Source organism: Camarhynchus parvulus, chromosome 2 (assembly GCF_901933205.1).
Source record: "Camarhynchus parvulus chromosome 2, STF_HiC, whole genome shotgun sequence".
Lineage (NCBI taxonomy): Eukaryota > Metazoa > Chordata > Aves > Passeriformes > Thraupidae > Camarhynchus > Camarhynchus parvulus.
Window position 1 is genome coordinate 729255 of NC_044572.1, and position 27761 is coordinate 757015.

Below are 27761 nucleotides of genomic sequence, written 5' to 3' on the forward strand. Positions count from 1 at the left end.
AGGAGACCCAGGAGAACTCCCTGCCTGCTCTGATTCCCAGGCCAAGGATCATCCCATGCCCGGGAGCGGTGACACCAAGGGCACAGCAGTGCCCAGCCCAGGGCACAGGGCAAAGATTCACTTCTCAAAAAGCTCCTGGTGCCCTTCCTCAGGATCCAAGCAATCCCAGGGCAATCATCCTGCCAAAAAAATCCAACCAAATCCCTGGGGAGCCCAAGAGCAGAGCAGGACCAGCTCCTTCACGTGGAGGACGTGGTGCAGGTCTGGCAGGTGAAGACACCCAGGGCTGTCTGGGGCTCTGAGGGCTCTGCTGGACACACACCCCGAGCTCCCAGCTCAGGTTCCCACCCAGCCTCACTGCACTCAGCCTTGGAGCTCAACAGCTCCTTCAGTTTTTGTCTACCAAAAGGCAGGTGCACCCAGAGAGTCCAGCTGAGCAGAAAATCAAAGCAAAACTTACAGGTTTCACAAAAATTCAGCAACTGAGGATAGCCATTGTTTTGCTAGTTTAGATGCAGGAAAATGCAGCAGAACCTGCATTTTTGGGGGGGCTCAGCATAAATCTTGTATTTCACTAACCTACAGACCAGTGAACAAAAAAACCCCAACACTACAACAATTCTCAGGCTCTAAAAACAGCTCAGTGTAAACAGGACTACAAAAAGGACAATTTGCTTAACAAGGCAATTGTTAGGATATAATAACTCTATGAAAATATTTAGAAAATTAAGGGCAGTGCATTTAAATGCAAATGCAAGTCCCCTGAGCTGACACAACAAGGGCTGTGCTGTGCTGCTGCCCAGCCAGGAGCTGGCTGCCTCTGAGGATAAATCCATGCTGCATCGATGCTGTCTGGGACACACAACACCCAGCCAGGAGTGCCCTTGACTTTAATGTGCCTGAGAGCAGATTAAAGCTCTCCCAGCATGGAACGTGCTCCCTTGGCAGCAGATTAAAGTTCTGGGCCAGGTTATTCAGCACCACAGAGCTGCAGCAAAGAGAATGGAAAGATCTGTGTCCCACTGGGGGGAGGCACAGCCCTCTGGCTGCTGCTGACACACGTGGCCAGGCCAAGGCTGGGCTTACACAACAGCTAAGCAGGGCTCTCCATGTTGTTCAGTGCTCAGCAGGGGCTGCAGGTGGATCCCACCTTTGTCCTTTCCATGGGACATGCTGATGGTGGAAGTGCCACCTAAGGGCTTTAAGGGGCAGTGAGAGCCGCAAGTTTCACCACTGGTAATGGTTTTCCAGCGCTACCCTCTCCTCGTGCCCACCATGGGTGGTTCCAAAAGACTCATTCCATGTCAGCTTTGGGCCTGAGGAGTTGGGCAGGGAAAGGTGCTGTGCAATCTGCAATCCAGATTTGCCTCATCCTAGCGCACTATTCCACCTTCTGTACCATTCAGCAGGCAGTTCCTCCACCCAAGGGCAAAGGGCAGAACTATGGACAGGACTGAGGGTGTTTCTGTGCCAGGCTTGGGGCAGGAGAGCAGCAGCAGTGGAGCTCTGGGTTCTGCTGTGGAGCAGGGCTGGCTCTGGGGTGGCTCCCGCGCTCCGCCCAAGCAGGACCCAGCGAGGAGCCGAGAGAGCAGTGAGGACACAGCCACCATCCCGCAGAGCCCGGCACAGAGCCCAGAGCAGGCAGGGCGGGCAGGGCTCACCTTTCCCCCGCCGGGCTGGTGTTTGATGTTGTCGGTGGAGCCCACCTTGGAGCGGACGTGGCGCAGGTCGGGCCCGGCGGCGCTGGCGGGGCGCGGGGCTCGGGCCGTGGGCCCGGCGCTGCCTTTGCTGCCCGCGGCCTTGCCCGCGGCTCTCTTGGCGTCCGCAGACACCGTGGAGGCCGTGGCGGCTTTGGGGGCAGCGGCTTTGGGCTTGGGCCGGCTGGGGGCCGTGCCGGCGCACGCTGGAGGCTGCGGTGGAAGGAGTGGTGGCGCTGCTCTTGGTGGTGCTGCCCGGAGCGCTCTTGGGGCGGCTGGAATCGGCTGTGGGATCGCAGGGAGGGAAGGGGAGATCAGGGTCAGGTACAGAACTGCCCCAGTCACACAGAACTGCTTTAGACACATAGAACTGCCCCAGTCACACAGAACTGCCTCAGTCACATAGAACTGCCCCAGTCACATGGAACTGCCCCAGTCACACAGAATGGCCTCAGTCACACAGAACTGCCCCAGTCACACAGAACTGCCTCAGTCACACAGAACTGCCCCAGTCACACAGAACTGCCTCAGTCACACAGAACTGCCTGAGACACACAAGAACAGGCCTCAGTCACACAGAACTGCCTCAGAACACTGAGTCACACGAACTGCCCCAGTCACACAGAACGGCCTCAGTCACACAGAACGGCCTCAGTCACACAGAACTGCCTGAGACACACAGAACGGCCTCAGTCACACAGAACTGCCTGAGACAGAACTGCTTCAGTCACACAGAACTGCCTCAGACACACAGAACTGCCCGAGACACACGGAACTGCTTCAGTCACACAGAACTGCCCCAGTCACACAGAACTGCCTGAGACACACAGAACTGCTTCAGTCACACAGAACTGCCTGAGACACACAGAACTGCCCCAGTCACACAGAACGGCCTGAGACACACGGAACTGCCTCAGTCACTCAGAACGGCCTCAGACACACAGAACGGCCTCAGTCACACAGAACGGCCTCAGTCACACAGAACTGCCTCAGTCACATGGAACGGCCTCAGTCACACAGAACGGCCTCAGACACATGGAACGGCCTCAGTCACACAGAACGGCCTCAGTCACACAGAACGGCCTCAGACACATGGAACGGCCTCAGTCACACAGAATGGCCTCAGTCACACAGAACTGCCTGAGACACACAGGACTGCCTGAGACACACAGAACTGCCCCAGACACAGAATGCTCAGACACAGTCAGTCACACAGAATGGCCTCAGTCACACAGAACTGCCTGAGACACACAGAACTGCCCCAGACACACAGAACTGCCTCAGTCACACAGCCCAGCACGGGCTGGGAGCTCAGAGATCAGCTCATCCCAGCCCTGCCATGGCAGGGACACCTTTACTGTCCCAGGCGCTCCATGTCCCATCAACCCAGCCTGGCTTGGGGCACCTCTGTTCGCAGAGATGTACAGGGACCCCCTAACGACCCCAGCCCCAAAAGGGATGGATTCAGATTGAGGAAACAGCCTCAGGCTGTGCCAGGTGAGGTTCAGGTGGACATTGGGAATATTCCTTCCTGGACAGGGCTGCCCAGCCCTGGCCCAGCTGCCCAGGGCAGTGGTGGTTCCCCATTGCTGGAGGGATGTGACACCCTTGTGGATGTGGCACTGGGGACATGGGCAGTGCTGGGGACAGGGGCTCCATGGCCTTGCAGGGTTTTCCCAGCTGGATTTCCCAGAGCCCAGGTGAGGAGGGAGGTGAGGTTACCTGAGGGAGACTTGGCAGGAGGTTTCTTGGCATCTGCCGGCTTCGCGTCCGTCTTGATGGCTGCCAACACAAACACAGCAGTCAGGGGAGATCCCTGCACGTTCCAGCCTGGAACCAGCCCAGGATTCAGTGCTCTGTGGGAGCACCTGCCTGGGCAGCTCCTGCTGCCACCAGAACCCCTCATGTCTGGCAGCCAAAGCACCAATCCTTGTCAAAGGATCCTTGCTCTGTGACACCACACACCTGGGGACGGGCTGCATTTTAACTCACATTACCTTCCTGAATCTGACAGCACTCACTGGGAGTATTTTAATTCTGCCCCATCTTCATTTCTTAAAAAGACTCCAACCAAGCAAAAGAACTCACCCCAAAACTTTTCCTTTCTTTAAAAAGGAACAAAAGCAGCCCCGCATTTGTCCTTGCCCAACCTTGATCTCATTGCCAGACCAGTCCTACCCCGTGCCAATTTTCTTGCACAGGAGTTATTGCACATATTTTGGCTGCTATTTTAATTGTATAAACCCAAAAATCAATCCCTAAACTGAGCTGCCTTTGGGCAAAGCCCAACGATCATGACCTGATTACACTGCACAGAGGACACTCCAAACCAGGGATGCAGCCACACTTCCCCAAGCAGGAGAAAACCAAACACCAAACTGATCAAGGCAAAAACCACAGACTGAAAAATAGAAATGGGACTTTATTTTAAGGAACTCTTTGATCATGAAATTGTAGGGGTTTTACTATCAGTGATGAGCATGTTAGGGTAAATTCTGCTTCATTTCAATAGCCAAAGGAAGGCAACATTGAAAAGAAATAATAAATGGAAAAGACCCAAGCTAGAAATTAGGAAAACCCTCATTTTTTTAATATTTAATTTCCATTAAGTCCTAGATTTTTACATACACTCCAGCAGCTGTCAGGGTCCTTTATGGAATATCAATACCAAAAAGACCAAGGGGAAGAGGCAGATAACTACAGGCCAAGTTAGTTTGGATCATTCCACCCTGACTTTGCTAAAAGCATTCAATTAAACACCTCAGATAAGATTCCAGCCAATGAGGTGAAACCCATTTGGATAATTTAATAAGGCCTAAAGGATGGATACATAATTAATAGCAAACACTTCAAACAAGGGGCTGGCAAACCAACCTAATTTCATTCCTCGAGACCACAACTTTAACTGGGGAAACTGCATGGACAGAACAGCCTTAGGTTTGTGTAAAAGGCAGAGGAATATTATGTTACATTAATATACAGAGATGTTTTGTCTGCTGGTGTCAGTGGGGAGCCAAATGCTGAACACTTCTGTCTGTATGAACACGAGGGGCTGAAAACCCAGAGAGAGCCCCTGGGACAATAGTCTGTGTGACAGACTTTGATCTGTGCCTGATCTGGAGGCCCGAGTGTGGTCTTGTACAAACATTAAAGTCATTTCCACAGGGAGGGGGGCAAAAACTAATGAAGAAATAAAATTAAAAATCAAAACATCAAGCCCCACATAACCCTCAGTTATCCTTTAGCAGAGAAAATGACTGACCTGAAAATAGCTGACCTGAAAAAGTGGAACTACAGAATGTCAAACCTGGCCTTTACACACACATTTCATGTGAGACAATGACTGAAACTTGATGGCAGCTGTGACCTCAGAGCTGTGACCCCCCAAGAGCTCCAGGTGTTCCCACCCACATCTCACCCAAACCAAACCACACCAAACCCAACCAAACCCAACCCAACTGAACCAAACCAAACCAAACGAAACCCAAACCAAACCAAACGAAACCCAAACCAAACCAAATGAAACCCAATCCAACCAAACCCAACCAAACCAAACTCAATCAAACCAAATTAAACCAAACCAAGACAAACCCAACCCAACTCAACCAAACCAAACCAAACCAAACCAAACCAAACCAAACCAAACCAAACCAAACCAAACCAAACCAAACCAAACCAAACCAAACCAAACCAACCTCACCCAATCCACCAAACCAAACCCAACCCAACCTCACCCAACCTCACCAAACCAAACCCAACCAAACCCAACCCAACTAAACCAAACCCCGAGCATTTGGCTCGCTGTGGTTCCCTTGAGGCCCCAGGGCACCTTCCATCCTCTGTCCCACCCCTGCTTCCACCTCACCCAGAACAGGACCCCCTGCTCTTCCCATTCCTGCCATCCCTGTGCATTTCCAGATCCAGATTTCTCAGCCTCCCCATGGAGTCCCTCCAGCTGACCTCATCCTCCCTCACCCCAGGGCCCTGCCTGTGCCCTGGCAGGGTCCCACCACGTTCCTGGTGCCACAGCCCCTTGCCCTGCACCTCCTGCCTCTTGGAACAGCTCCCTGCAGCTCTGCATCGCTGCCTCCATCTCCTTTCAGCAGCGAACACTGCTTTGTTTGTGGGGCAGCAGGAATGAGCCCAACTCATTAGAAGAGATCCTGCATTCCCGGGCTCCCGTTTGCCTCCAAGACCACACAAAATGAGTTTTACTCACAAAATGAGCTTATCAGACAGGATATGTGGCTCTTGGAAGGTGCAACACCTTCTCTACACTTGATTAATTAGATTTTCCCCCAGAGCATAAAGTCTGGGATGTCCATCAGGCCAAATCCACCCCAGCACAGCTAAAACATGATAATTCTTTTGGGAAAGCTGGGATGGAAATCCATGCTTTGGGATTCAAACCAATCTGTGTAATTTTATACTTTTATTGACAAATTTTGCCCAGCCATTTGAAAAGACTTGAGAAGACTTGACTATAATCTTATCTGATGTTAAATCTCTCAAGCTCCATTAAAAGGAGTGAGAACAGTGTTAGTTTAGCTAAAACACTCCTCAGGTTTCCTGTGGAACTCATGGCAAGTTCCCTCTTTAGCAGCAGTACAAGTGGGACACAGTTTTTGGATGAAGCTGATGTGATTTCAGCTCCAAATCCTTCCTGCTCTACTAAAACTCCTCCACTTCTGCTCAATCCTTTTGGATTTCACACACCAGTTCAGGTGTTTCAAGTCCTCTTCTAAGATTTGCTTTTTTGAACTTTTATTTAGTCCTTATTCTGCTCCTATGGCAAAACACAGGAGGAATGGAATGCCCATTCTTAAATCGTATCCAATAATTGCATTAACCCTGGATCACACACAGCTGATGGAGGTTGGCCCTGAAGGGTATTTGGAAGAGGAAAGAACACTTGAGCCACTGTCAGAATCCAGGCAATGATGGAGTGGCTTCTGAACAATTCCAGAGGTGGGGACTCCACAGCTGGGCCAGGGCTGGAGAGCCTTTTCCAGGAGGAACATTCCCAATATCCACCTGAACCTCCAACAGCTGTACCAGAGCTGGAGAGCCTTTTCCAGGAGGAACATTCCCAATATCCACCTGAACCTCCAACAGCTGTGCCAGAGCTGGAGAACCTTTTCCAGGAGGAACATTCCCAATATCCACCTGAGCCTCCATGAGCTGGGCCAGGGCTGGAGAGCCTTTTCCAGGAGGAACATTCCCAATATCCACCTGAGCCTCCACCAGCTGTGCTAGGGCTGGAGAGCCTTTTCCAGGAGGAACATTCCCAATATCCACCTGAGCCTCCATGAGCTGAGCCAGAGCTGGAGAGCCTTTTCCAGGAGGAACATTCCCAATATCCACCTGAGCCTCCACCAGCTGTGCTAGAGCTGGAGAGCCTTTTCCAGGAGGAACATTCCCAATATCCACCTGAGCCTCCATGAGCTGGGCCAGGCTGGAGAGCCTTTTCCAGGAGGAACATTCCCAATATCCACCTGAGCCTCCACCAGCTGTGCTAGAGCTGGAGGAACATTCCAGTTTCTCCTACCCCCACAAATATGCTAAAACTAAAACCTTTTCCAGGAGGAACATTCCCAGTATCCACCTGAGCCTCCAACAGCTGTGCTAGAGCTGGAGAACCTTTTCCAGGAGGAACATTCCCAGTATCCACCCAAGCCTGCCCTGCCCAGCCTGAGGCCGTTCCCTCTCCTCCTGTCCCTGTTCCCCCGGCTGTCCCCTGTGTCAGGAGCTGTGCAGAGCCCCTGGTGCTGCCCAGGCAGGAGGCTGCAGGTGCTGCAGGATGGACATCCCCAGGGAAGGAGGGAGCACTCACACGTCGGCCTCTTGGGAGGAGTGGGCGCCGTGGTTTTGGCAGCGGCCGCTGCCGTCACCGGCGATGGCGCCGTGGTCCGGGGAGCAGCAGAGGAGCTCCTGGAAGGAGTTTTGGGGGTGGTGGAGGATGGAGGCTTGGAGAGGGAGGTTCTCTTCTCCGCGGGCTTCGCATCCGCAACCTGCAAGGGAGCGGGCGCGTCAGAGCGGCCCCGGCAGAGCCCGAGCTCAGCGCCAGGGGAAGAGCCAGGAGGGGCTGAAAGGAACAGGAATCCCTGAAATGCCTCAGCACTTAATGAAGCCTGGCACTGCTGAAAGGTTATAATGCAATTAAAATATTATTGAGATGTGCAGAAGCGAGTGGTGGTGTGGAGGGCAGGACACGGAGCACGGATGCTGCGGAGGAGCAGCTCCCACCCGGGGCTGGTCAGCTCTGATGTGGGGAGACCTCTCCTGCTGGGGAGCAGGTTTTGATTTTTGGATCAAATGGAACCAGCAGAACACCAGCAATGCTCCTGGGAGAGATTCCCATCCTCCAGGAGCAGCAGTGCTCCCTAAGCTGGAATTTGTTTAAACAGTGGGGACATGAGAAGTGGGTGTCCACAGCTCATCCCTCATTTGGAAAACTCTTTCCTGCTGTCCTGGCCAGGCACTTGTTTGTCAACTGCCTGATCTCTGAGGTATGAAAATACTGAATTAATATTACTTTATCAAAAAGATACAAAAACTTGAACCAAACCAAAGTCACCAGCTCAGAGAAAAGTACAGTTTTACACCTGGGCTTTCATTTGCCTTCTGTTATTTTTAGTTAGCTCTGAAAGACACTCAAATGCAGTAATTTGAGCTTAATACAGCAGGAGTGGTGGTGTTCAGCCATCAATGAAAGCTTCTGAAATAGATTTGATGCTCCCTTTTAAACCTGAATTTCCCTACTCTCTCAGATCACAAGTTAACACAGGGACCATTCAAGGGACACCTCCCATTCCTAACACACAAGGATTCCCTGCTTATCTGGAAGATGTAACACTGTCCATAAATCCTCTCTTTTAGGGAGTTACAAATCTCCAGAGTTTTTTAAGTGTCATCAGTCCTCTCTGTGCAGTTCTGCAGTGACCACACATCATAAAATGACCATTGGTGGGAAATAAGGAGCGTTCACATGGATTTTTCTTCAATATTCATATCAGAGGTCTCCAGTCAGGCTTCCCATGTTCTTGTCTGGATTTAGGAGTTGTACACAGAAAGAATTCCTGGCTGGGAGTGTGGGGAGGGGCTGGGATGTCCAAGGCCAGGTTGGACAGGGCTTGGATCACTCTGGGATAGTGGAAGTGTCCCTGCCATGGCAGGGGTGGGATGGGATGGGATGGGATGGGATGGTATGGGATGGGATGGGATGGGATGGGATGGGATGGGAGGGATGGGATGGGATGGGATGGGGTGGGGTGGGATGGGATGGGATGGGATCCATGGGATGGAGTGGGATGGGATGCATGGGATGGGATGGGATGGGATGGGATCCATGGGATGGAGTAGGATGGGATGCATGGGATGCAGTGGGATGGGATGGGATGGGATGGGATGGGATGGGATGGGATGGGATGGGATGGGATGGGATGGGATCTGGGATGGAGTAGGATGGGATGCATGGGATGCAGTGGGATGGGGGGAGGGGGGGGGGGGAGGGTGGGGGGATGGGGGGGGGAGGGGGGGGGTGGGCTTTAAGGTCCCTCCCAACCCAGCCCAGCCTGGGATCCCTGACTCATGGCAGCTCATCAGGATGATCTCAGCACGACACTCAGGTTTAATTCTCCTCTGTGGTGACACAGTTCAGTGTCAGGGACACTGGATGCCATGTCTGATGTCACCTAGCCCAGCAATTCTGCCCTGCCCATGGCTGGGGGCTGGGAGTCTACCCTGCAGCGAGCCCTGGGTGCTCCCAGAGCCAGGCAGTTCTTACCTTTGGTTTAGTCTCTTTTGGAGTTAGGGTGGAGGGACGGGTGCTGCTGGTGCCGGGGCGTTTGGAGGTGGTGCCTGGAGCAGGAGCTGCACTTGGGCTCGTGGGCTTTTTGTTTGTGCCCGGGGTGGCCGAGCTGGGCCGCTTGGGGCTGGTGCTGCCCGAGGGCTTGGCCTTGGCTGCCGCCGCCTTGGCAGAGGAGGAGGATGCAGCAGGCTTTAGGGTTGGGCCAAAAAGCAAAATCCAGGATAAAACCAAAGAAATACAACAAAAAATAGCGCATTGTAAACCAAAACATTGAGCTGCAACAACAGAAAAGTGACATTTTAAAGGAAACTAATAATAATAATAATAATAATAATAATAATAATAATAATAATAATAATAATTCTGTTTTCTGAGTGCAACAAAGACCAAAAATGCAGCAGCCTCTGGGGCTAGGGGGGTTCTGCCATTCAATTCCAAACCAACAGGATTTATTTCAGCAGCATGGAAAGCAACAGAAGGAATGGCTGGTAAAGCTGGATTAGTAATTGGGTGCTCCTGGCATCCAGGGCTACGTGCAATCCACGGGCCGTGGCTTTCCAATTATGGGCATGCAGGGATTGCAGCTCCAAATCCCCTGGGATCAGCTCCCATGGTCACACGGGCAGGGCCTCGAGGGGACAGAGCCCCCGGCCCCCCCAGCCCTGCTGGGGACACTGGGGGGACCTTGCTGCGTGCTGGGAGCTCCTGAGAGCACAGCTCCAAAGCCAGAGGGGCCTGAGCAGGGCTCTGCGTGCACAGAAATGGGCTGGGAACAACTCAGAGCATGGCTGAGCACAGGGGTTACTACACGTTTACTACGTGTTTACTACTGCTACAGTCACTGCAGCAGGCAGGGAATTCACTAAAATGGAGTTTCCACACTTTGATCAAAGTTTGCCACAGGCAGCTCCGAACTGGGCGGGCTTGCTGCAGGGACAGGGCTCCCAGGGGCAGCTCAGAAAACAGAAGTGGGGCTGGCACAGCTGAGGAAGCAGAAAAGCTGGGAAATGAAAGCCCTGGGAAGCAGAGATGGGAGCAGGGAACAGCTCCTACCTTGGTCTTCTTCTCGGGGCTGGGGGGCAGCTCCTTGTTGGGAGGAGCTGTGATGTCGTTCCCACTCACGGCCTCGGCTGCTTTGGGCTCCTCTGCCTTGCCTGGGGAAGGAAGGCACATTTGTGAGTTAAAGCTTTTTAAAATTTTTTTTAAAGATATGTTTTTTAGTTTGCTGTTATTCAACACAGCAGCAGCAGGAGAGAGAACTGACACAGCACAGGTTGGTGTTAGTGGAAAAGTTCCTGAACCCAAGAATACCTGCAGGAAGAAAGATTTTCCCTGCAAAAGGACAGGTTCATCCAGGTGCTGTTAGATTCCAGTATCTCACATTATCCCGGTGGGGAAAGCCAGCCAGCAGAAGCAGGAAACCTGTGGTTCACTTTAAATAGCAAATCTTCTCATCTCGTAAGTTGTGACAAGAAATTGTTGGAACATTCATGGTGAAGTCCAGGTACTACACTTATCCCGGAGAGGGGCTCTGTTGCCAGCTATCCCCATTGTTACAGCTGTTCCTGCTCCACCTTTCTTCTGCCCACATCCACAGCTGGAGCCCTCAGTGAGCAGGGAGGGTTCCCAGCAGCCAAAGGGAGCAACAGGAAAGGTGACACAGGGCACAGGTGCCAGCCCTGGGCCAACAGCACAAGGACCTGGAGGCTGGAAGAGCTGGGAATGTTCCCCTGGAGAGAGAAGGCTCCAGGGAGAGCTCAGAGCCCCTTGCAGGGCCTGGAGGGGCTCCAGGAGAGGAGGGACTGGGACAAGGGAGGAGGGACAGGACACAGGGACTGGGGGGTACATTTAGATGTTATTAAGAGGGACAGGACCCAGGGAATGGCTTTGCCCAAGGCCGCTTTGAGCAGCTGGTACATTTTTTGTATGATTGGGGTGTTGATGGATGGGATGATGGGAATGATGGTGGTGGGTGGGGTGAGAGAGGGTGATGGAGGTAAAAAGTGGGATGGATGTGGATGTGGGATGAGTGGGAGGGTGGCATGGGGGCTGGAAGGGGGTTTGAGCAGCTGGGATAGGTGGGAGGGTGTGCCGTGATGGCAGGGATGGGATGGGGTGGGGTGGGATGGGATGGGATGGGATGGGATGGGATGGGATGGGATGGGATGGGATGGGATGGGATGGGATGGGATGGGATGGGATGGGATGGGGTGGGATGGGATGGGGTGGGATGGGATGGGATGGGATGGGATGGGATGGGATGGGATGGGATGGGATGGGATGGGATGGGTGGGATGGGATGGGATGGGATGGGATGGGATGGGATGGGATGGGATGGGATGGGATGGGATGGGATGGGATGGGATGGGATGGTCCTCAATGCCTCTTTCCATCCAAACCACTCCAAGATTCCCACAAGAGCAGGAACATGGAGATCCCATTCTGGCAGACACTGAGCCCTCGCTGGAGCTGGGTTACAGCACAGAGCTCAGAGCCAGTTCCAAGAAGTGCCAGTTTTCCCTGTGATCGCTCCTTTTGGCCATTGTCACCCGAGCTGGGGACAGGGACACATACAGGCTCTATCCTGAGGGGCAGAAGAGCAGCACCCCCTCCTTGAGTCCTCTGAAAAGCCAGAACCCAGAGCAGCCCCAGCACTGCCCTCCAGCCCAACAAATCCTTCATTTAGGAGCAGTTTCCCCAGGTTTTCTCCCCAAATCCCTGAAATCCCACAGCAGCCCTCGGTGCTGCTCAGCACCAGGGGACAAGCAAGCAGCAGCTTCCCTACAAATCCCTTCCAAGCCCTCCTTCCCCAGGGTGCAGCTGCACAACCACCCTGCCCTGGGCTGGATCCTGCCAGCATCCTGTGCCAAGAGCCCAGCAAAATTCCTGCAGCATCTCCCCTGTCATCTGGGGATTCAAATCCAGCCTTATCCGTGTTGGACGCTGCTTTTTATAACCCTGAACAGATTGTGACAAGGCCAGGCTAAGGATTCCAGCAGTAAACAGCCTGTTCTCCACATCTTTTGGAAATTGCAGTTTCTGTTCCCTGCTCTTTCCTGCTTGTCAGACTTGACAGGAGTGTCTCAGAGGATGGCTCAGTCCTGGTACAAGCCAGGAAAATAAAATCACCCCGTGCCTCCCTCCCACCAGAGAATGGGGTTGTTGTTTTTATGTTCTGACTCCAGGGTAAGCTCAGGATAAGCCTTTTTTCCCCCTGAATTGGTTTAACCCCTTCCTACCCATCTGGCCTTCCAGTTTTGCAGCACTGGGCTGAGCATCCTGGGCACATAAAAGAGGCTTTTGAAGGAAAACCAGCAAAATGTAGAGGTTGAACACCTGCTTTAACACAAAATCCTTAGGAATTGTGTCTGTTCACCTGGAAAAATTGTTTTTATTGCAGTTGATCTGTATTGGCTGCTCTCTACCTGATTCCTCCACTGCATTTCAACAATCTTTTCTCTTCTCCTGGTTTCACCTGTCAGTTCCATGCACAGCAATGCCAGCAGCAGCAGTTGTCAGCACTTCCCTCTCCTGAAAAACAACTCCTGCCCATTCCCTTCTCTCAGCTCCCAGAACTGCTTCGTTTGGAATCCTACCAGTCTCAAATATCCCCCACATCAAGGTGACTTCCAGCTGGTAAAAGCTGCTGTCATTAATTATTTCAGCTAATTCAGCACCAACATTAAACCTCTGGCTGATGAGGTGTTGCAGCACCCATGACAAGAATTCCCAGGATCAGGGAGTGCTCCTCAAATCCTGCAACACCCAGAGGGTCAGGATCTGAGCTCCAGCAGCTTCCACATTTCTGAACCAATGGCAACATGAATTTCATGTTATTTCAAGTTGCTTAATAGAAGGTGAATAAAAAACATGACAGAACATGGAATGGCTTCCTGCTGCCAGAGGGCAGAGATGGATGGGATATTGAGAATTAGGAATTGTTCCCTGTGAGGGTGAGGAGGCCCTAGAATAGAATTCCCAGAGCAGCTGGGGCTGCCCCTGCATCCCTGGCAGTGCCCAAGGCCAGGCTGGAGCAGCCTGGGACAGTGGAAGGTGTCCCTGCCATGGCAGGGGTGGCACTGGATGGGCTTTAAGGACTCTCCAAACGAAACCATTCCATTATTATTATTATTATTATTATTATTATTATTATTATTATTATTATTATTATTTTGTTATTTTAAAAATTCAGGGGAACTGGGTAGAGACCTTCCCTACTTGAGAGGCCACAATTCAGGCTCCATCTCCCACGGCTCTGACATTCCAGGATACACAACCCTGCCCCATCCCCCAGGGATTACAGAAGGAGAGGTTTGGGGTTTAATATTCATTTGTCCTGTGCTCATCAGGACATTTCTCTCATTCATGGTTTAATTACGAGGCTGTTCTCAGAGCAGAGAACTGGCACCATTTCCTAGTTACAGGGAATATTAGGAAAAGCTGCCAAACCTTAATCAAATTTGTTCATTAGGCTGCAAGAATTATTCGGGAGACTTTTAAGTTTGCCTGCTCCCCCAGGCAGAGGCAGAAGCCCCTGGAAGGTGTTTGAAAGGCCTTTGGTTGGAGCTGCTGTGCCCCGAGCTGAGTCAGCAGCACCAGGGCAGCACTCCCGAGGGAAAGGGGCTTCAAGGAGACAGGGAAGGACATTCCCATCTGCCATCCTCCATGGATCCCTCCCAGGCACAGCCCTGCCAGCAGCAGTTCCTCTCCACACTGATGGCAATGTGCTGCCAGTGCCTCCATCCTCGTCCCCTGTCCTCACCACTCCTGTTCCTAACGGAGAAAATCACCATTCTTGGGATGTCCCGACAGTTTCCAAGAGCAATACTGCAAGAAATTACTCCTATCACTTTTCCTATAATGATTCCCATCAATAAATTATTCCTATCATTTTTCCTATCATGATTCCTATCAAGAAATGATTCCTATAATTTTTCCTATATTATTCCTAACAAGAAATCATTCCTATATTTTTCCTATATTATTCCCATCAAGAAATCATTCCTATAATTTTTCCTATCATGATTCCTATCAATAAATTATTCCTATAATTTCTCCTATCATGATTCCTATCAAGAAATCATTCCTATAATTTTTCCTGTCATGATTCCTATCAAGAAATAATTCCTATCATTTCTCCTATCATGATTCCTATCAAGAAATCATTCCTATCATTTTTCCCATCATGATTCCTATCAAGAAATCATTCCTATAATTTTTCCTATATTATTCCTATCAAGAAACCATTCCTATCATTTCTCCTATCATGATTCCAGTCAATAAATCATTCCTATCATGATGAAGCTCTAGCACAGGGTGCCCAGAGCAGCTGTGGCTGTCTCTGGATCCCTGGCAGTGCCCAAGGCCAGGCTGGAGCTTGGAGCAGCCTGGGGCAGGGGAAGGTGTCCCTGCCATGGCAGGGGTGGGATGGGATGAGCTTTAAGGTCCTTCCAACCCAAACCATCCTGGACCCCTGTGGCCTCAGCAGTGCAGCTGCAGGGACACCCTCAGGTGCCATGGGGACACTGAGCAGTCATGGGCTGGAGGTGCCCAAAGAGACTCCAAAGTCTCCATCCATGGGAGGGACAGACCTGCATGGGCCTGGAACAGCCCCCTCTGCTCGCACAAGGCTTTGGGCTGGGGTTGAACCAGTCCAGCCCAGCCTAAGTGACTTCTGTCCCAGCTGCAGGGGGTGCCCACCGTGCCCACAACTCCTCCAAGGGTTTCCTGAAGCCAAATCCTGGTGATGGGTAACTATAAATAGAATTCCTAATCAGAAGGAGAAAACAACCCATCCCACCCATCCTGGAAAAACCATCTCTGTGAATTGCAGCCTGGAAGCACCTGCAGGTCCAGCAGCTTCTGAGCACAGGCAGCCATGGAGACACAGGACAAGGCAGGCTGGAGGGGATGGGGGGAGCTCAGTTACCCCAGTCCCCCACTCCAGCTACACCTGACTGCTCAGGGCTGCTCAATCTTCCTCTGAGCATCTCCAGCAATGGAGATTCCACAGCTGGGAGCTTCTTCTCCTCTATCTGATCACCCTCCTGGTAAAAAAAAAAAAAAAGCTAAAATCTCACAGTTCCCAAATTGCTGGCAGAAGCTGTTTTACAGCTTTGCTGAAATCTCTCAGCAGTCACCCAGCATGGCTTGCTTTCAGCTGCTGCTGTTATTTTCGTTTGCTGACCCATATTCCTATCCTGGAAAAGCAGAACTGTCTCCTCTTGTTCACAACTTCCCTGCCACTGATGACTCTTCAGACAAAACAACAACCTCCTCCCTCCCTCTCCATGCTCCCTGTTCCAGGCTCAGGAGTCTCATTTGGCCACTGCCTGTGTGAGCTCCCTAAGAATGACTGATTGATTGATTGATTGATTGATTGATTGATTGATTGATTGATTTATCATAGCTCTCATTCCAGGGAGCCCCTGGAGGACCAGGTGTGCACTGAAACATTGGACTCAGAGGGAACCACAAGGAATCATGGAATCCCAGGATGGTTTGGGATGGAGAGACCCTGAAGATCATCAACCCCCTGCCATGGCAGGGACACCTCCCACTGTCCCAGGTGCTCCAAGCCCTGTCCAGCCTGGCCTTGGGCACTGCCAGGGATGCAGGGGCAGCCACAGCTGCTCTGGGCACATCCCCACCCTCACAACCAGGAATTTTTTCCATTTATCTTCACCTTGACCTTTCCCTCTTTCAAACATTAGGATTTAAGAATTGACAGAGGTTTTTTTTCTTTTGTTGTCTCTCTTTCTGGATTCCTACAAGTCCCTGTGCTGGAGGAAAGCCACACAGAATTATCCTTATGGCACCTCCATCCTACAAACCCAGTGTGGAGTCCCAGCTGGTGTGAGGTGATGCTGAGCTGAGCCAGGAGGGAGCAAACACAAACCTTCAGTTTTGAGTAACAGCTCTCACAAAAGCTGCAACTCTGTGTGAAAAACCCAACCAGGCACAAAGCCTGAAAAGCTTTGCTGTTTGTATTCTCTGAAGAAGTAAAATGAGGCAACAGCACTTACAGAAATGCACCCAGGAGGATCTTTTTGAAGTTAAACTGTGTTCTGCACTGTTTTATAAATCACAGAGCTCAGGAGCAACGCCTGTGGGCAGCTCAACACCAACCAGCAGCTTAGGAAAGAGCAAGAATTCCCAAAAATCCATCTTCATGCCAAAAGGAAGACCCTGGTAGAAGCTGTCTTGGACTCCTCTCACCAGGCCAGAGGTGTTCCTGTAGGCAAAGGCTGGATCTGGAACCCCATCCTGCTTTTTGGGACTGCTGCTCCTCGTGTCCCATCCAGAGGCTGCTGGGCCCTGCCCAGGCTCCCCAGGGAATGGGAGCATTCCCAACCCTGCCAGAGCCCCAGGAGAGTTTGGACAGCACTCCCAGGGATGCCCAGGGTGGGATTCTGGGGTGTCTGGGCAGGGCCAGGGGCTGGATCAATGATCCCTGTGGGTCCCTCCTGCCTCAGGACATTCCCCATGTTTCTATGATTCCTTTCTCCTTCTAATAAAGGAGATTTCCATGGATGTTTGAGGCTGTATCCTGCAGATGCTGTCCCTCCCAGCTGTCCCTCTGGCTCTGTATGGCAGTCCCTGTGTCACCTGCCCTGCCTGCAGCTGCAGCCCAACGTGAACCAGGCCAGGCATCATCCCCAGATCCCCAGCCAGGGATATTTAGCAGGCTAAGCTCAACTAAAACATCATTCAATGAAACAGCTCCATAATTCTCATCGGGATTAGAGTCATCAGCTGAAAATCCATTAAGAGAAATAGATTAAGCAATAAGGCAATGACCATCCTTGTCTTTACTCTCCCTCTTGAATGTAAACAAGCCCTGGAACAAAACCTGCTCATGGGGAACCACAGAGAGGGACCAGCTCCTTCCTCATCCCTCAGCTCCCTCCTCATCCCTCAGCTCCTTCCTCATCCCTCAGCACCCCAGAGGAGCAGCTGCATCCCCAAATCCAGCCTCAAATAAAGCTTCTTTGTCTAAGGCTCTTCAGAAAAGTATCTACAAGTACAACAAATCTTGGTTTGAACAGAAATACAACCCTGAGCTGCTTCCTCCTCCCCAGAAAAGGCAGAATCAATATCTCCTGCGTTGACCCAAATGCAGAGGGCTCAGCATTTTATTTGGCAACAAATGCAACTCAGTGTGTACATTTTCCCTGGTTATCAAGAACTGAGAATAAATCAGATGTCCTCTTTGCCTGCATTTGTAAACCTAAGGCCAGGTTGCTGAGATTACCCCAGAAGGGTAATCGACCCAAATGACACGATGGTGGTGAGGCTCCTAGGACATTTTACCTTGTGTTGGCAGACAAATGACAACATCCCATTCCAGGCTGCCCTAAAGGCTCAAGAATGTTGAGAACCCAGAGAAAGGTGCCACGAGTGGGCAGTGCTGAAGGGACAGGATCAGTGTGTGGTACACCCTGTCAGGTGTCACTCACCTGTGATGCAACCTATCAATCCCCACCTTGGATTTTTGTTTTAAATGTCAGTGCAAAGGGTACAAAACAGGGCCACTTGGCCAGGGAGTATTTTTTTTTTGATTCTGGGGCTGGGCAGGTGCTGGGGCTCAGCTCTGATCAGGCTTTTGGTAGCATCTTTGGGGCAGTTTTTAAAATGAAATTAAACTAAAATTAAACTACATGTGCCATCACCAGGTGGGCTTTAAGGTCCCTTCCAATCAAACCATCCTGGGATTCTGTGATCACACCAACACCCACCTGTCTGCAAGGAAGAAAAGTAAGTTTTATGTACAATTTTACTAATTCCTTCTATTAAAAGAACAATAGGAGCAGATATTTAGCAAAAAGTCCCAAAACCCTGGGTGGGCAGAACCAAGGAAGTCTGCTTTAAGTGGAGATGCCATACAAATTATTGGGATCAGGCTGCACAATTCCTTAAAGTTTTTAGGATGACAAAAGGTGCAAGTGACAGAATTTGTTACCCCAGGTGTGAGCACTGAGGTCAGGGTGAACAGACAGAGCAGGCACACACAGAGAGGGGTTAACAAAAAGCAGGAAAATCCTCTTTCTGTCAGATCAAATGGGTGCACTGAGCACTCTGCCTGGTGAGTGGATGGAGAGCTGCAAGGTGAGCACTGAGATGAGGCAGGGAGGCTGATCAGGATCTCAGGACAGGAACTGAGTGTGAATGAAATGCACAGGAGGGATTTAGCACCAGCTCCACCTTCCAGCCTGCACTGCCTGCTGGGGGAGTTATTTTTACTATAACCACCTCTCTGCTGATTAACAGGGAAGAGGGAAAAATCCTCAGCACAGAAAGTTGGAAAGCTTTTCAGGAACATCTGAGGAATTTCTGTCTGGTTTCTCTTGCGTTCTGAAAATCCTCTAAACTGCACATATAGAAAACATTTCCTTGCATTTACTGCTTTGTTTGCTCCCAGGAGAGGATAAACCCAGAGATTAAAAGAGTAAAAACTACAAAGAGCAGAAAATAACTTTTCAAATTCTACGATACTGATGCCTGTGACAGCTCTGCCAGCTCAGTTATCTCTGTATCAGCTCACCCAGACCTGTGATTGTAAGGACAACAAACAAGCTTTCATAATAAACATTGCAAGAGCAAAATTTTAAACCAAATGCTAAAAAACCCTTGGCAATCTGAATAAAGCATCTGCAAAGCACAACCCAGCCAGAACACTCGGAGCACTCCCATCTCAGTGACCTTTCCATCACTGATGCTCAGCCCCTCTGGGGAAAACATGTCAATCCACTTCAGATGAGGTTTTAAATGTTTTGTCTGATTTAAAGATCCCACAGAGCTGTGCTTTCAAACAGCTGCCCCTTGAGCTGGACAGAATGCACCAGCCAAGCCAAACTGGGGGTCCCAGTTGCCCAAAATATGAACCTTGTTGCTGATTTGTCTTGTAGTTAAACCTGGGTGTCAGGGCTTGCGTCGGCAAATCCCATCACCCCAAAAAAAGTGGGACATGGAAAGTGTCAGCAAACACCATCACCCCAAAAAAACTGAAACATGGAAAGTGTCAGCAAACACCATCACCCCAAAAAAACCGGGATGTGAAAAGTACCAGCAAACCCCTAAAACTGTGACATGAAAGGTGTCATCAAACCCCACAAAACCTGGCACATGAAAGACGTCAGCAAACTCCCAAAAATCTGTGACACGAATGGTGATGGCAAGCCCCTTCACCCCGAGAACTCTGACATGAAAGGTGTGCACAAACACATCATTTTTGGGTTATTTTCTGCTCCACATTTGCTGTCAACACCTCTTGGCTCCTGCCATGTTTCAGTTCTCAAGACAACTGATGACCCTCTCATGTTTAGGTACAAAATCAAGCCCAGGTGACCATGGAACACAAGGGTCTGACCTGAGCCCAAGGGAACATCCCCAGGCGTCCTGTCCAACCTTGGCTCGAGCCAGGACCACCCTGGGACCACCACAGGGCAGCCAGTGGCTCCCACCTGCCTGCCAGGAGCTGACAGCTCTGCTCAGGCTCCAAGGAGCCAGGGCTGCCCGAGCTCCTTAAAATCTGTTCTGGAGCCAACCATGAGGAACCAGAGAACACCGAGAGGATGGGAAGGGAAGAATCTCCCCATCCTCAACACTCCATCCCTGGAAATGTCCCAGGCCAGGCTGGATGGGGCTTGGAGCAGCCCGGGATAGGGGAAGGTGTCCCTGCCCATGGCAGGGGTGGCACTGGATGGGCTTTGAGGTCCCTCCAAGCCAGCCCATCCTGGGATCCTGTGGTTCAGTGAAAAGGTGAGACACACTGGCACATCACAGAGGGGAGTTTGTACTGTCCAAATGCTCCCCAAACATGAGGCTGGGAACTGAAGCATCTAGAGAGATAACTGGAGAAAGCAGAACTCTCATTCGGCTCAGCAGAGGTGAGTGACCAATGGCTGGAGGGCCATGGCCAGAGCCCAGCGTGGGCAGCGAGAGCTGCCTGAGTGACCATGGGGTGTCACTCACACACCACAAACCCAGAGGAGACCAAAGCCATGGCTGTGTGAGCACAGCCCCTGGGCACTGCCCTGCCCCGCTCAGAGAGCTCAGCTCACCCCCAGAGTTTGGGGGCTCCACCTGAGGAGCTCACTGCCCTGCACACCTGAGTTTTACCCTCCCCTCCCTCGACAACGTGACACTTTCCATTTCACATCAGCCCTCCCAGCTGGCTACAAAAGGATGCAAAAATTCTCTTGCAAATCTTTTGTCTTTATCCCCTGACACGTCCTCTCTCCTCTCGTTAATGCGGGCGACAGACAAAGCACAAACACCGTGGTCGCATCCAAAATCTGGGAAAAAAGCAGGTTTATTGCTGGCTGGGGCTGGCAGGGGGGACACAGAGATGTTGTTCCAGGCGGGAGAACAAAGATTAACTACTCTTCTCACAGATTTTAAATCCGGGAAGAGTGACCTCATACACCACAGCACCATTGAAACAACAAACCCCACAGAACACAACAAGCTGCTATTGACCCTTGGAATGGGAACGGCTCCATTCAAACGGGGGGTTTGGGAAAGAGCTTCCAGAAAGTGACAGGGAAATTCCACTTTGAATTTCAGCACCGGGAAGAGCTTAACTCCATAAATCATTGCACCCATCGCTCTTGTGCTCCCCTCAAACAGAGTGCCAGAAGCTTACGGGAAAAGCACAACCCGCAGATTTTTTTGGCAGGGGCTGGAAGGGTTTAACTTTGCTGTCACCCTGCTCTCACAATACAGCTCGTGATCTGGGGTACCTCTGCTCGGGGGAGGTGTGGCACGAGGGGACCCGGCGGAGACCCCTGTGGATGCCACGGATCTGAAAATCCATCGCTCAAGTTTAGGATCCTGACAACCCATTAACAGCTGCTGCTGCACCAGACGCTGAGCAACCAGCCAGGCAATTAATTTTCCCCTTTTCCCCTCCATTTCTATCCGTACAGACCCATCCTTTGTTCTGCCTGCCGAGCACGGCGGTGCCGGGCTCCCAGGTGCGCTCTAAAGTCACTCGGCACTTCCCAGCTCCTGTCCGCTCCCTGCCCGGAGAGGTAAAAATTAGTAACATACCATCACGTGGTAAATCTCCTTGCTTGGGAGACGGAGAGCTCTGCACATTGCTGACCTCGATTTCTTTCCTCTCCAGAGGAGCCGTTTTGCCGGGCTCCGGCTCGGCGCCTTTGCCTTTGGGAGCATCGAGCCCCGGCGCTCCATCGCCGCCGTCCCTCTTGTCCCTCTTGCCCGCCGCCTCCTGCCGCTCTTTGTCCTGGCTGCCGAGCTCGGGGATCTGCTCCAGCTTGCTGTGGAAGGCGCTCGGGCTGCCCAGCTCTTTCTTGAGCGAGTTGCCGCCGTTCCACTCCTCTCGCTTCTTGGCGGCCGGCTCCTCCCGCGCCGGGGCCGGGGGCTGCGCGCCGGGGCCGGGGCTCGGCGGGGCCGCGGGGCCGCCCAGGGCCGCCTGCTCCTCCGCCACCGTCAGCGAGCGCTTCATCGGGGAGCTCGGCTTGGCGGCCGTGGGGCTGCGGCTCTGGGTCAGGCTGCTATTAGGAGAGAGCAGCCCAGTGGCGACGTCTTCTCTAAGCACCGGCTCAGGGTATTTATCGGCCAGGTTAAGGGTTAGGGGCACCGACAAGTGAGAGCACTCTGACATCGCACGCCTCATCGCCTTCCTCTGGTGGGCAGCCCTGGCCAGCAAACTGCCCTCAGAGCCCAGCTGCTCCTCCATCTCCTCCTCCAGCTCGGGGCTCTCGCTCAGGTCACTGCTTTTGGACTCGTCCTGGGCCAGCTCCACGGTGGTGGTCGGAGGGGCCGCTTTGGCTGCGGGAGCGGGGGAAGAGAGCCCGCTCTGCCCGTAGCTGTCGTTAAGCACCCCCAGGACACAATAGCCGGGGGCTCCATCTTTTTTCACGGCCGCTTCTTTAGACCCCGAGTCGTTGGCCAGGACAGGCTGGAAATTGGGGTTCCAGACGCTGATTTCCTGCTCCTTCATGTATTTGCCGGCATCGCTCTCCGGCACGGAGAGCTGGGGCAGCTTCGGCTCCGGCTGGCACTTGGTCTCCATCCCAGCCTTACCCACGGCTTTCTCCTGGTCGGTGATGGCTTCATTTTTACCCAGCCCGGGAGCGGCTTTTTCGGCTCCCGCCTGTCCCACGCGGAAATCGGTCGCTTTAGGGTTCCCGAAGTTGCCTTCAGCAGAAGGGAAGGTTTCCGAAATCAGGGACCAGCTCTCAAGGTGACCTGCAGCCGCCTGGTATTTCTTGCCCGGCACCTCAAATTCTCTTTTGTCTTTCTGAGCTATTTTTAGCTCTTTGTCTAGTTTTCCCTCGAAGAAGCAGAGCTTGTCCTCATCCGTGAAACTGGCGTTCTTAACGAGCCCGTCCTTAATCGGTCCCCCCGAGTTCACGTTCAAGCCAATCTCGTTAAGCTTCCCCTCGGTCCTCTGCCACTCGAATTCGGTTTTGCCGAAGTCTTTCGGGGACTCCATGCGGTGGAAGGCGGCCGGGAAGCTCTCGGGGCTCTTGCCCTTGCCCAGCGGGCTGTACTCGGGCTGCTGGTTGGAGAGGGACATCGCGGCGGCTCCGCGGCTCCGCTGCAGCGCTCGGCGCGCCGGGCTCGCTGCCGTGACGACACGGCGTGCCCCCGGTATTCGTGACAAACCCCGTCCTCCCCACCCCCTGCGCCGTCGCCTTCACTTACTGCAGGCAGCCACTAGTTCAAAAGAAACCGGCAGGTTGCATCCTTTTGTGGAGAATCCTCAGGAATTCACTTGGGGAAGGCGAGCGCCCGGCCCTGCGCTGAGACTGCCGGGGGGTTATCGGCTCAGGGGAAGGGTTTAGCTGTCAGCAGCCTTTGGGGGGTCCTGACATGTCTGGGGGGATTTCAGCCTCTCCCTTTGCTCTGCCAAGCTCTGCTGTGATCGATGCTTTGATCGGTATCAGTTCCTGCTGATGAGCCATTCCAAGAACACGCAGGACCCAAGGTCAGCAATTCCCCCCCCAAAGCAAACCAAGGCACGGCCCCCCCCAGCCCAGCCCCAAGAGCACAGTGCAGAATGAGCCCTTTCAGCACAAGGGCTTTGTTTTCTGTGAATTTTAATATATTCTTCTGGAGTCAACAGTGATCACAAGTCCTGCTGTAATGAGGATTTCACAATTCACAAACCCGATCGCTCCCGTAAGCAAGAGGACAAAGCTGAAAAGGATGGGAGGGGATGTGTTTGGAAAGGTCCTGGAGTCTCAAATACAGCAAGATTCGTTTTCATTATATGTTTTTGAACATGAACATATCTTACAATATTTTTAGCTGATCTAAAGATGCCACATATCTGTGTTTTGAAACAGCCTCTTTGGGTCCACAGAATTTGCCAGACAAGCCAGACATGTGCCCCAGCTGACAAAAATACGAACTTCATTGCTTGTTGTCCTGGTTGCAGGTGGATTTTTTTCTGTCACCCTTCATCCACACCAGCACTGCACACTTTGTGTTGATCCATCCTACCCCAGCCTCAACACCTCTGATGTGCCCTCCTGAGCCACCCCTGTTCCAGCACCCCCACAGAGCTCCTTCAGCTGGGCGTCGTGATTTGGGCACCACTCCCGTGGTTAAACTGGGCTGCAGAGGCTGCATTAGCACCAAACTGCAGATTCAGCTTTTATTCTTAAGTGTCTGGTGCAGCTTAATCCTTGACTGAGGCAGATTTTGCTCTCTGAACCAGGGTCACAGCACATGAACCATCCCGGATATCGCCACACTCCACTCTGGAGAAAATGTCCTTAGAGCTCATGGAAAAGGCCTCCCCTGCTCGAGCTGAACTGAAAGAAATGTATTTTTATACCCAGAGCCTGCAAGTTCCACTACGCCCCCTGAATTGAACCTGCTGTGAGAAATGCTACAATCCACACATTTATCTGCTTGTATTTAAGCTTGGGATTTAAGGCACTGCTATATTTAAAAACAATGACTAAGGAACTGTAAGTTATAGGAATCTTTCCTGACAGCCTCTAATTAACCAGAATAGTTCCACCCACAACTTTCACTTCTCAAAGAGCCTCAACAATTTTTCTCTGCTTTAAAATATTCTGAGGTGTCTTGCTGTGGGAAACGGGCTCTCAGCTCACGGCTCGTGCTCTCCCTCCTCCCTGATGTAGGACTAATGTTTGCAAGCACTTGCTCACTCTGAAAGTACTGACTGTGCTCCCCAATCTGGCAGGCCCTGAGTTCCTCTAATCTGTATAATTACTGTTATTCCTCCACTGCTCACTCAATCCAAACCAAGATTTTTTTTACAGGAAATCTCAGTCCACCAGAGATCCCCTAAAGCACTTCCCCAGGAGTGAGGGCAGCCCTGTAAAGCTCTCTGAAACCACCTAGGAGCTTTCATTTGATTTTTTTTTGCACTTAAAAAGCAAATACCTACCCTTTCTAACAGAGGAGAAAACCCCCTTTGATTTTGGGGCTGGTACTTCAGAGCCTGGGATCATGGAAGGGATTTGCATCACAGGGAAGAAAAGCCCGACTCCACGTCAGTGCACAGCCAGTAACAGCCTCCACTGCTGCTGCCTTATTAAATAATATTTTCTAATGCAGGAAATGAACCACAGTCAATACCTGGGATGCTCAGAAGCAGGAGAATGCTTAGCTATGAAAAATCTCCAAAGTCAGCCAGTATTTAATCTCTCAGGACATTAATGGAGGTAATGCAGAGTTCATACACTGAGAACTTCCCAACAGCCTCCTCCTGCCCAGGGCATGCTGCTCCCAGAGCCCTGCCCAGCTCCAGTGGCCTTTATCTTCTACCCAGTCCATTTCTTTTAATTTCTGTGTATGAATATTCTGCCTCTGAAGCTGTGCCACGGTGGTTGTGCAAGGCCAGGAATGGCCACTCGCTGTGACCAGCAGCTCTCCCACCAGAACTTTGCTCCCTCTTGCTCCTTTAGACTCCCATAAACCTTAAATTCTCAGAAGAATTAAAAGGCAAAGTGGTCAGTGACTATGAGCCAGAAAGGGTGGAAGGATGTTGGGCAGATTTTGAGAGGAGACCCAAGTAAGGGAGGGTCTCACTGGGGCAGAGCTGGGTTGGAAGGGAGAGTCAGACACCCTCAAAGGAGCCCCCACCACTGCTTTTACCCTCAGCTCAACATGGAGGAACATTCCCTACTCCTCAAGTACCAAATCTGGGATTTCCCTCTCCTCTGGGCTCTCCACCACCCTTCATGCCAGGCAGGAGCAGTGACACCATTACAGGATCCTGTAAATCAGGCCTTGGTCCAGCTCTGCACATGGAGCTCCCTCACTGCCTGAGGGTCCCACTCCCTCCCAGAGGTGAGAGAGCCTGCTCTTGAGGAAGGGTCTGGTTTGCCTGCTCACAAGGAGGAAGGCTCTATTTTGCCTGCTCACATCCTTTTAACCTCATTAAACCCCGTCCTTGCTTGCTAGAGCTGCCAGGATCAGCCTGGGATGCTGAGCACGCCCAGCCCAGTCTCAGTCCCAGCACCAACCACCTCTGCAGGCACTCAGACCTAGTGGGATGCTTTCACTGATCCTTCTCCAAGGGCAGCCATCCCAAGGGATGCCTGAGCCCTCCCTGGGCCGCTCCAGGTGGAGCTGGGCTGTGCCAGTCCCCGGAGCAGGCGGAGATCACTACATCCCACGTCAGCTCTGGTACCCAATCTGCAGCCTCCCAGCCTCAGCAGATGAATCAGCCTAGTGCTTCTATTTTTGCTTCACTCCCGAAGCTATTACTTATCCCTGCTAATGCTCTGGGGTTTTTTTTGCTTTAATCTAACACAATCGTTTCTGTGCAGCCTCTTGCACTGGTTTCTAAGGCAACATCACTTTCCAGGATGATGAGCTCCTTGGTGCCAGCGTGGTTGGTGTGGTCTCTAATTAAGAGTTATTAGCAAGAACAGCAATCAGAGCGAGCAGAGCCACGAGGACACGCTCTGTGTGCCCAGGAGCCTGGGATTTACACACCCTGCCCCCTGTGCTCACACACACACATGGGCTGTGGAACCAGCCCTGCTCAACTCACGCTTCACTTCTTCCCACAGGCTGCAGGAAGCCAGGCTGAAGGATAAAACTGGCATATTTAGGATTCTGACAGTTAACATTGCAAAGGTGTGGGGTTGTACAAACCTTACATACAGCCTCATGTTTTATAGAACAGGTCATTTACAGATCAAATCCTGCTTTAGAATTTACATCAAAAACCAGAGATCAGCCAAAACCAGCAATCAAACACACTCAGAGTGTTTCCAACTCAGTATTTGCTTATTGTGGGGGTATTTCATAGTGGAAACCGAGCAGATGCAACACAAAGTTCACCAAATGATGCACAAGCCATAGACTGGCAACATGAGCCAGGAAAAGAGGTTTGGAATTCAGATTTCCCAGAAAGTTACACAGCACCACTAAGGAAATGTGGTCAGCAGCCTCAGCTTGGCAGACTCTGCAGCCAGAAGTGGATTTGTTTCACTCTCAGCTTTTCTTGAAAATCTGAGAGTCAAGGATGAGCAGGAATATAAAATAAAGGAAGGAGATGAACCTGAGGAAGGCTGGCCAAGGACCAGCTCCAGGGGAGAGCTGGGCACGGCTGCATCAGCTGGAGAGGAACCAGAACTGGTGCAGCAGGGGGGAGAGCAGCTGGGGAACACCAGGGGCATCTGCAGGGGGGTCAGCTGCTCTGGGGAACCTCAACACAGAGCTGTGGGGTGGGGCAGGACAGGGATTTAGATGGGATATTGCCCAGGAATTCCTGCCTGGGAGGTGGGGAGGGTGCCCAGAGCAGCTGGGGCTGCCCCTGGATCCCTGGCAGTGCCCCAGGCCAGGCTGGACATTGGGGCTGGAGCACCTGGGACAGTGGGAGGTGTCCCTGCCATGGCAGGGGTGGCACTGGGTGAGGTCTGAGGTTCCAACCCAAACCATTCAGGGATTCTGTGATCCTGTTGGATCCTGAGCACCCAGCACTGCAGAGCTGCACCTCTGGAAAACATCCTGTAAGCTCAGCTCAGCTCAGCTCAGGTTTTAGCCAGGGACAGAAGCAACACCTCCCCAGAGCCTTCTGCTCAAGCTGAACCAAACTCCCAGCAGGGCCAAGGGCAGGAGAGCAGCCCAGGGCCAAGGTCCCCCCTCAAAGCCTTGTGACACTGCCAGACCTGCCTGGTGACACCGTGCGGGGCTCAGTTCCCTCACACACCCCCTGGGATAATTAACTGGCCTTTAATTAATGCACAGCCTGCAATATGATGACTCTGAGCACTTCCAAAGCATTATTA

General features: G+C 51.9%; 1 protein-coding gene across 1 annotated transcript in view; it reads right to left on the reverse strand.

Annotated features, from left to right (window-relative positions):
- MAP4 (microtubule associated protein 4) overlaps positions 1-27761 on the reverse strand; it is a 155696-nt gene that overhangs the window by 15555 nt on the left and 112380 nt on the right. The window contains 6 exon segments of the mRNA XM_030971476.1: positions 1662-1901; positions 1903-1982; positions 3420-3479; positions 7531-7708; positions 9484-9696; positions 10561-10661. Coding sequence (XP_030827336.1) covers positions 1662-1901; positions 1903-1982; positions 3420-3479; positions 7531-7708; positions 9484-9696; positions 10561-10661 — 872 coding nt within the window.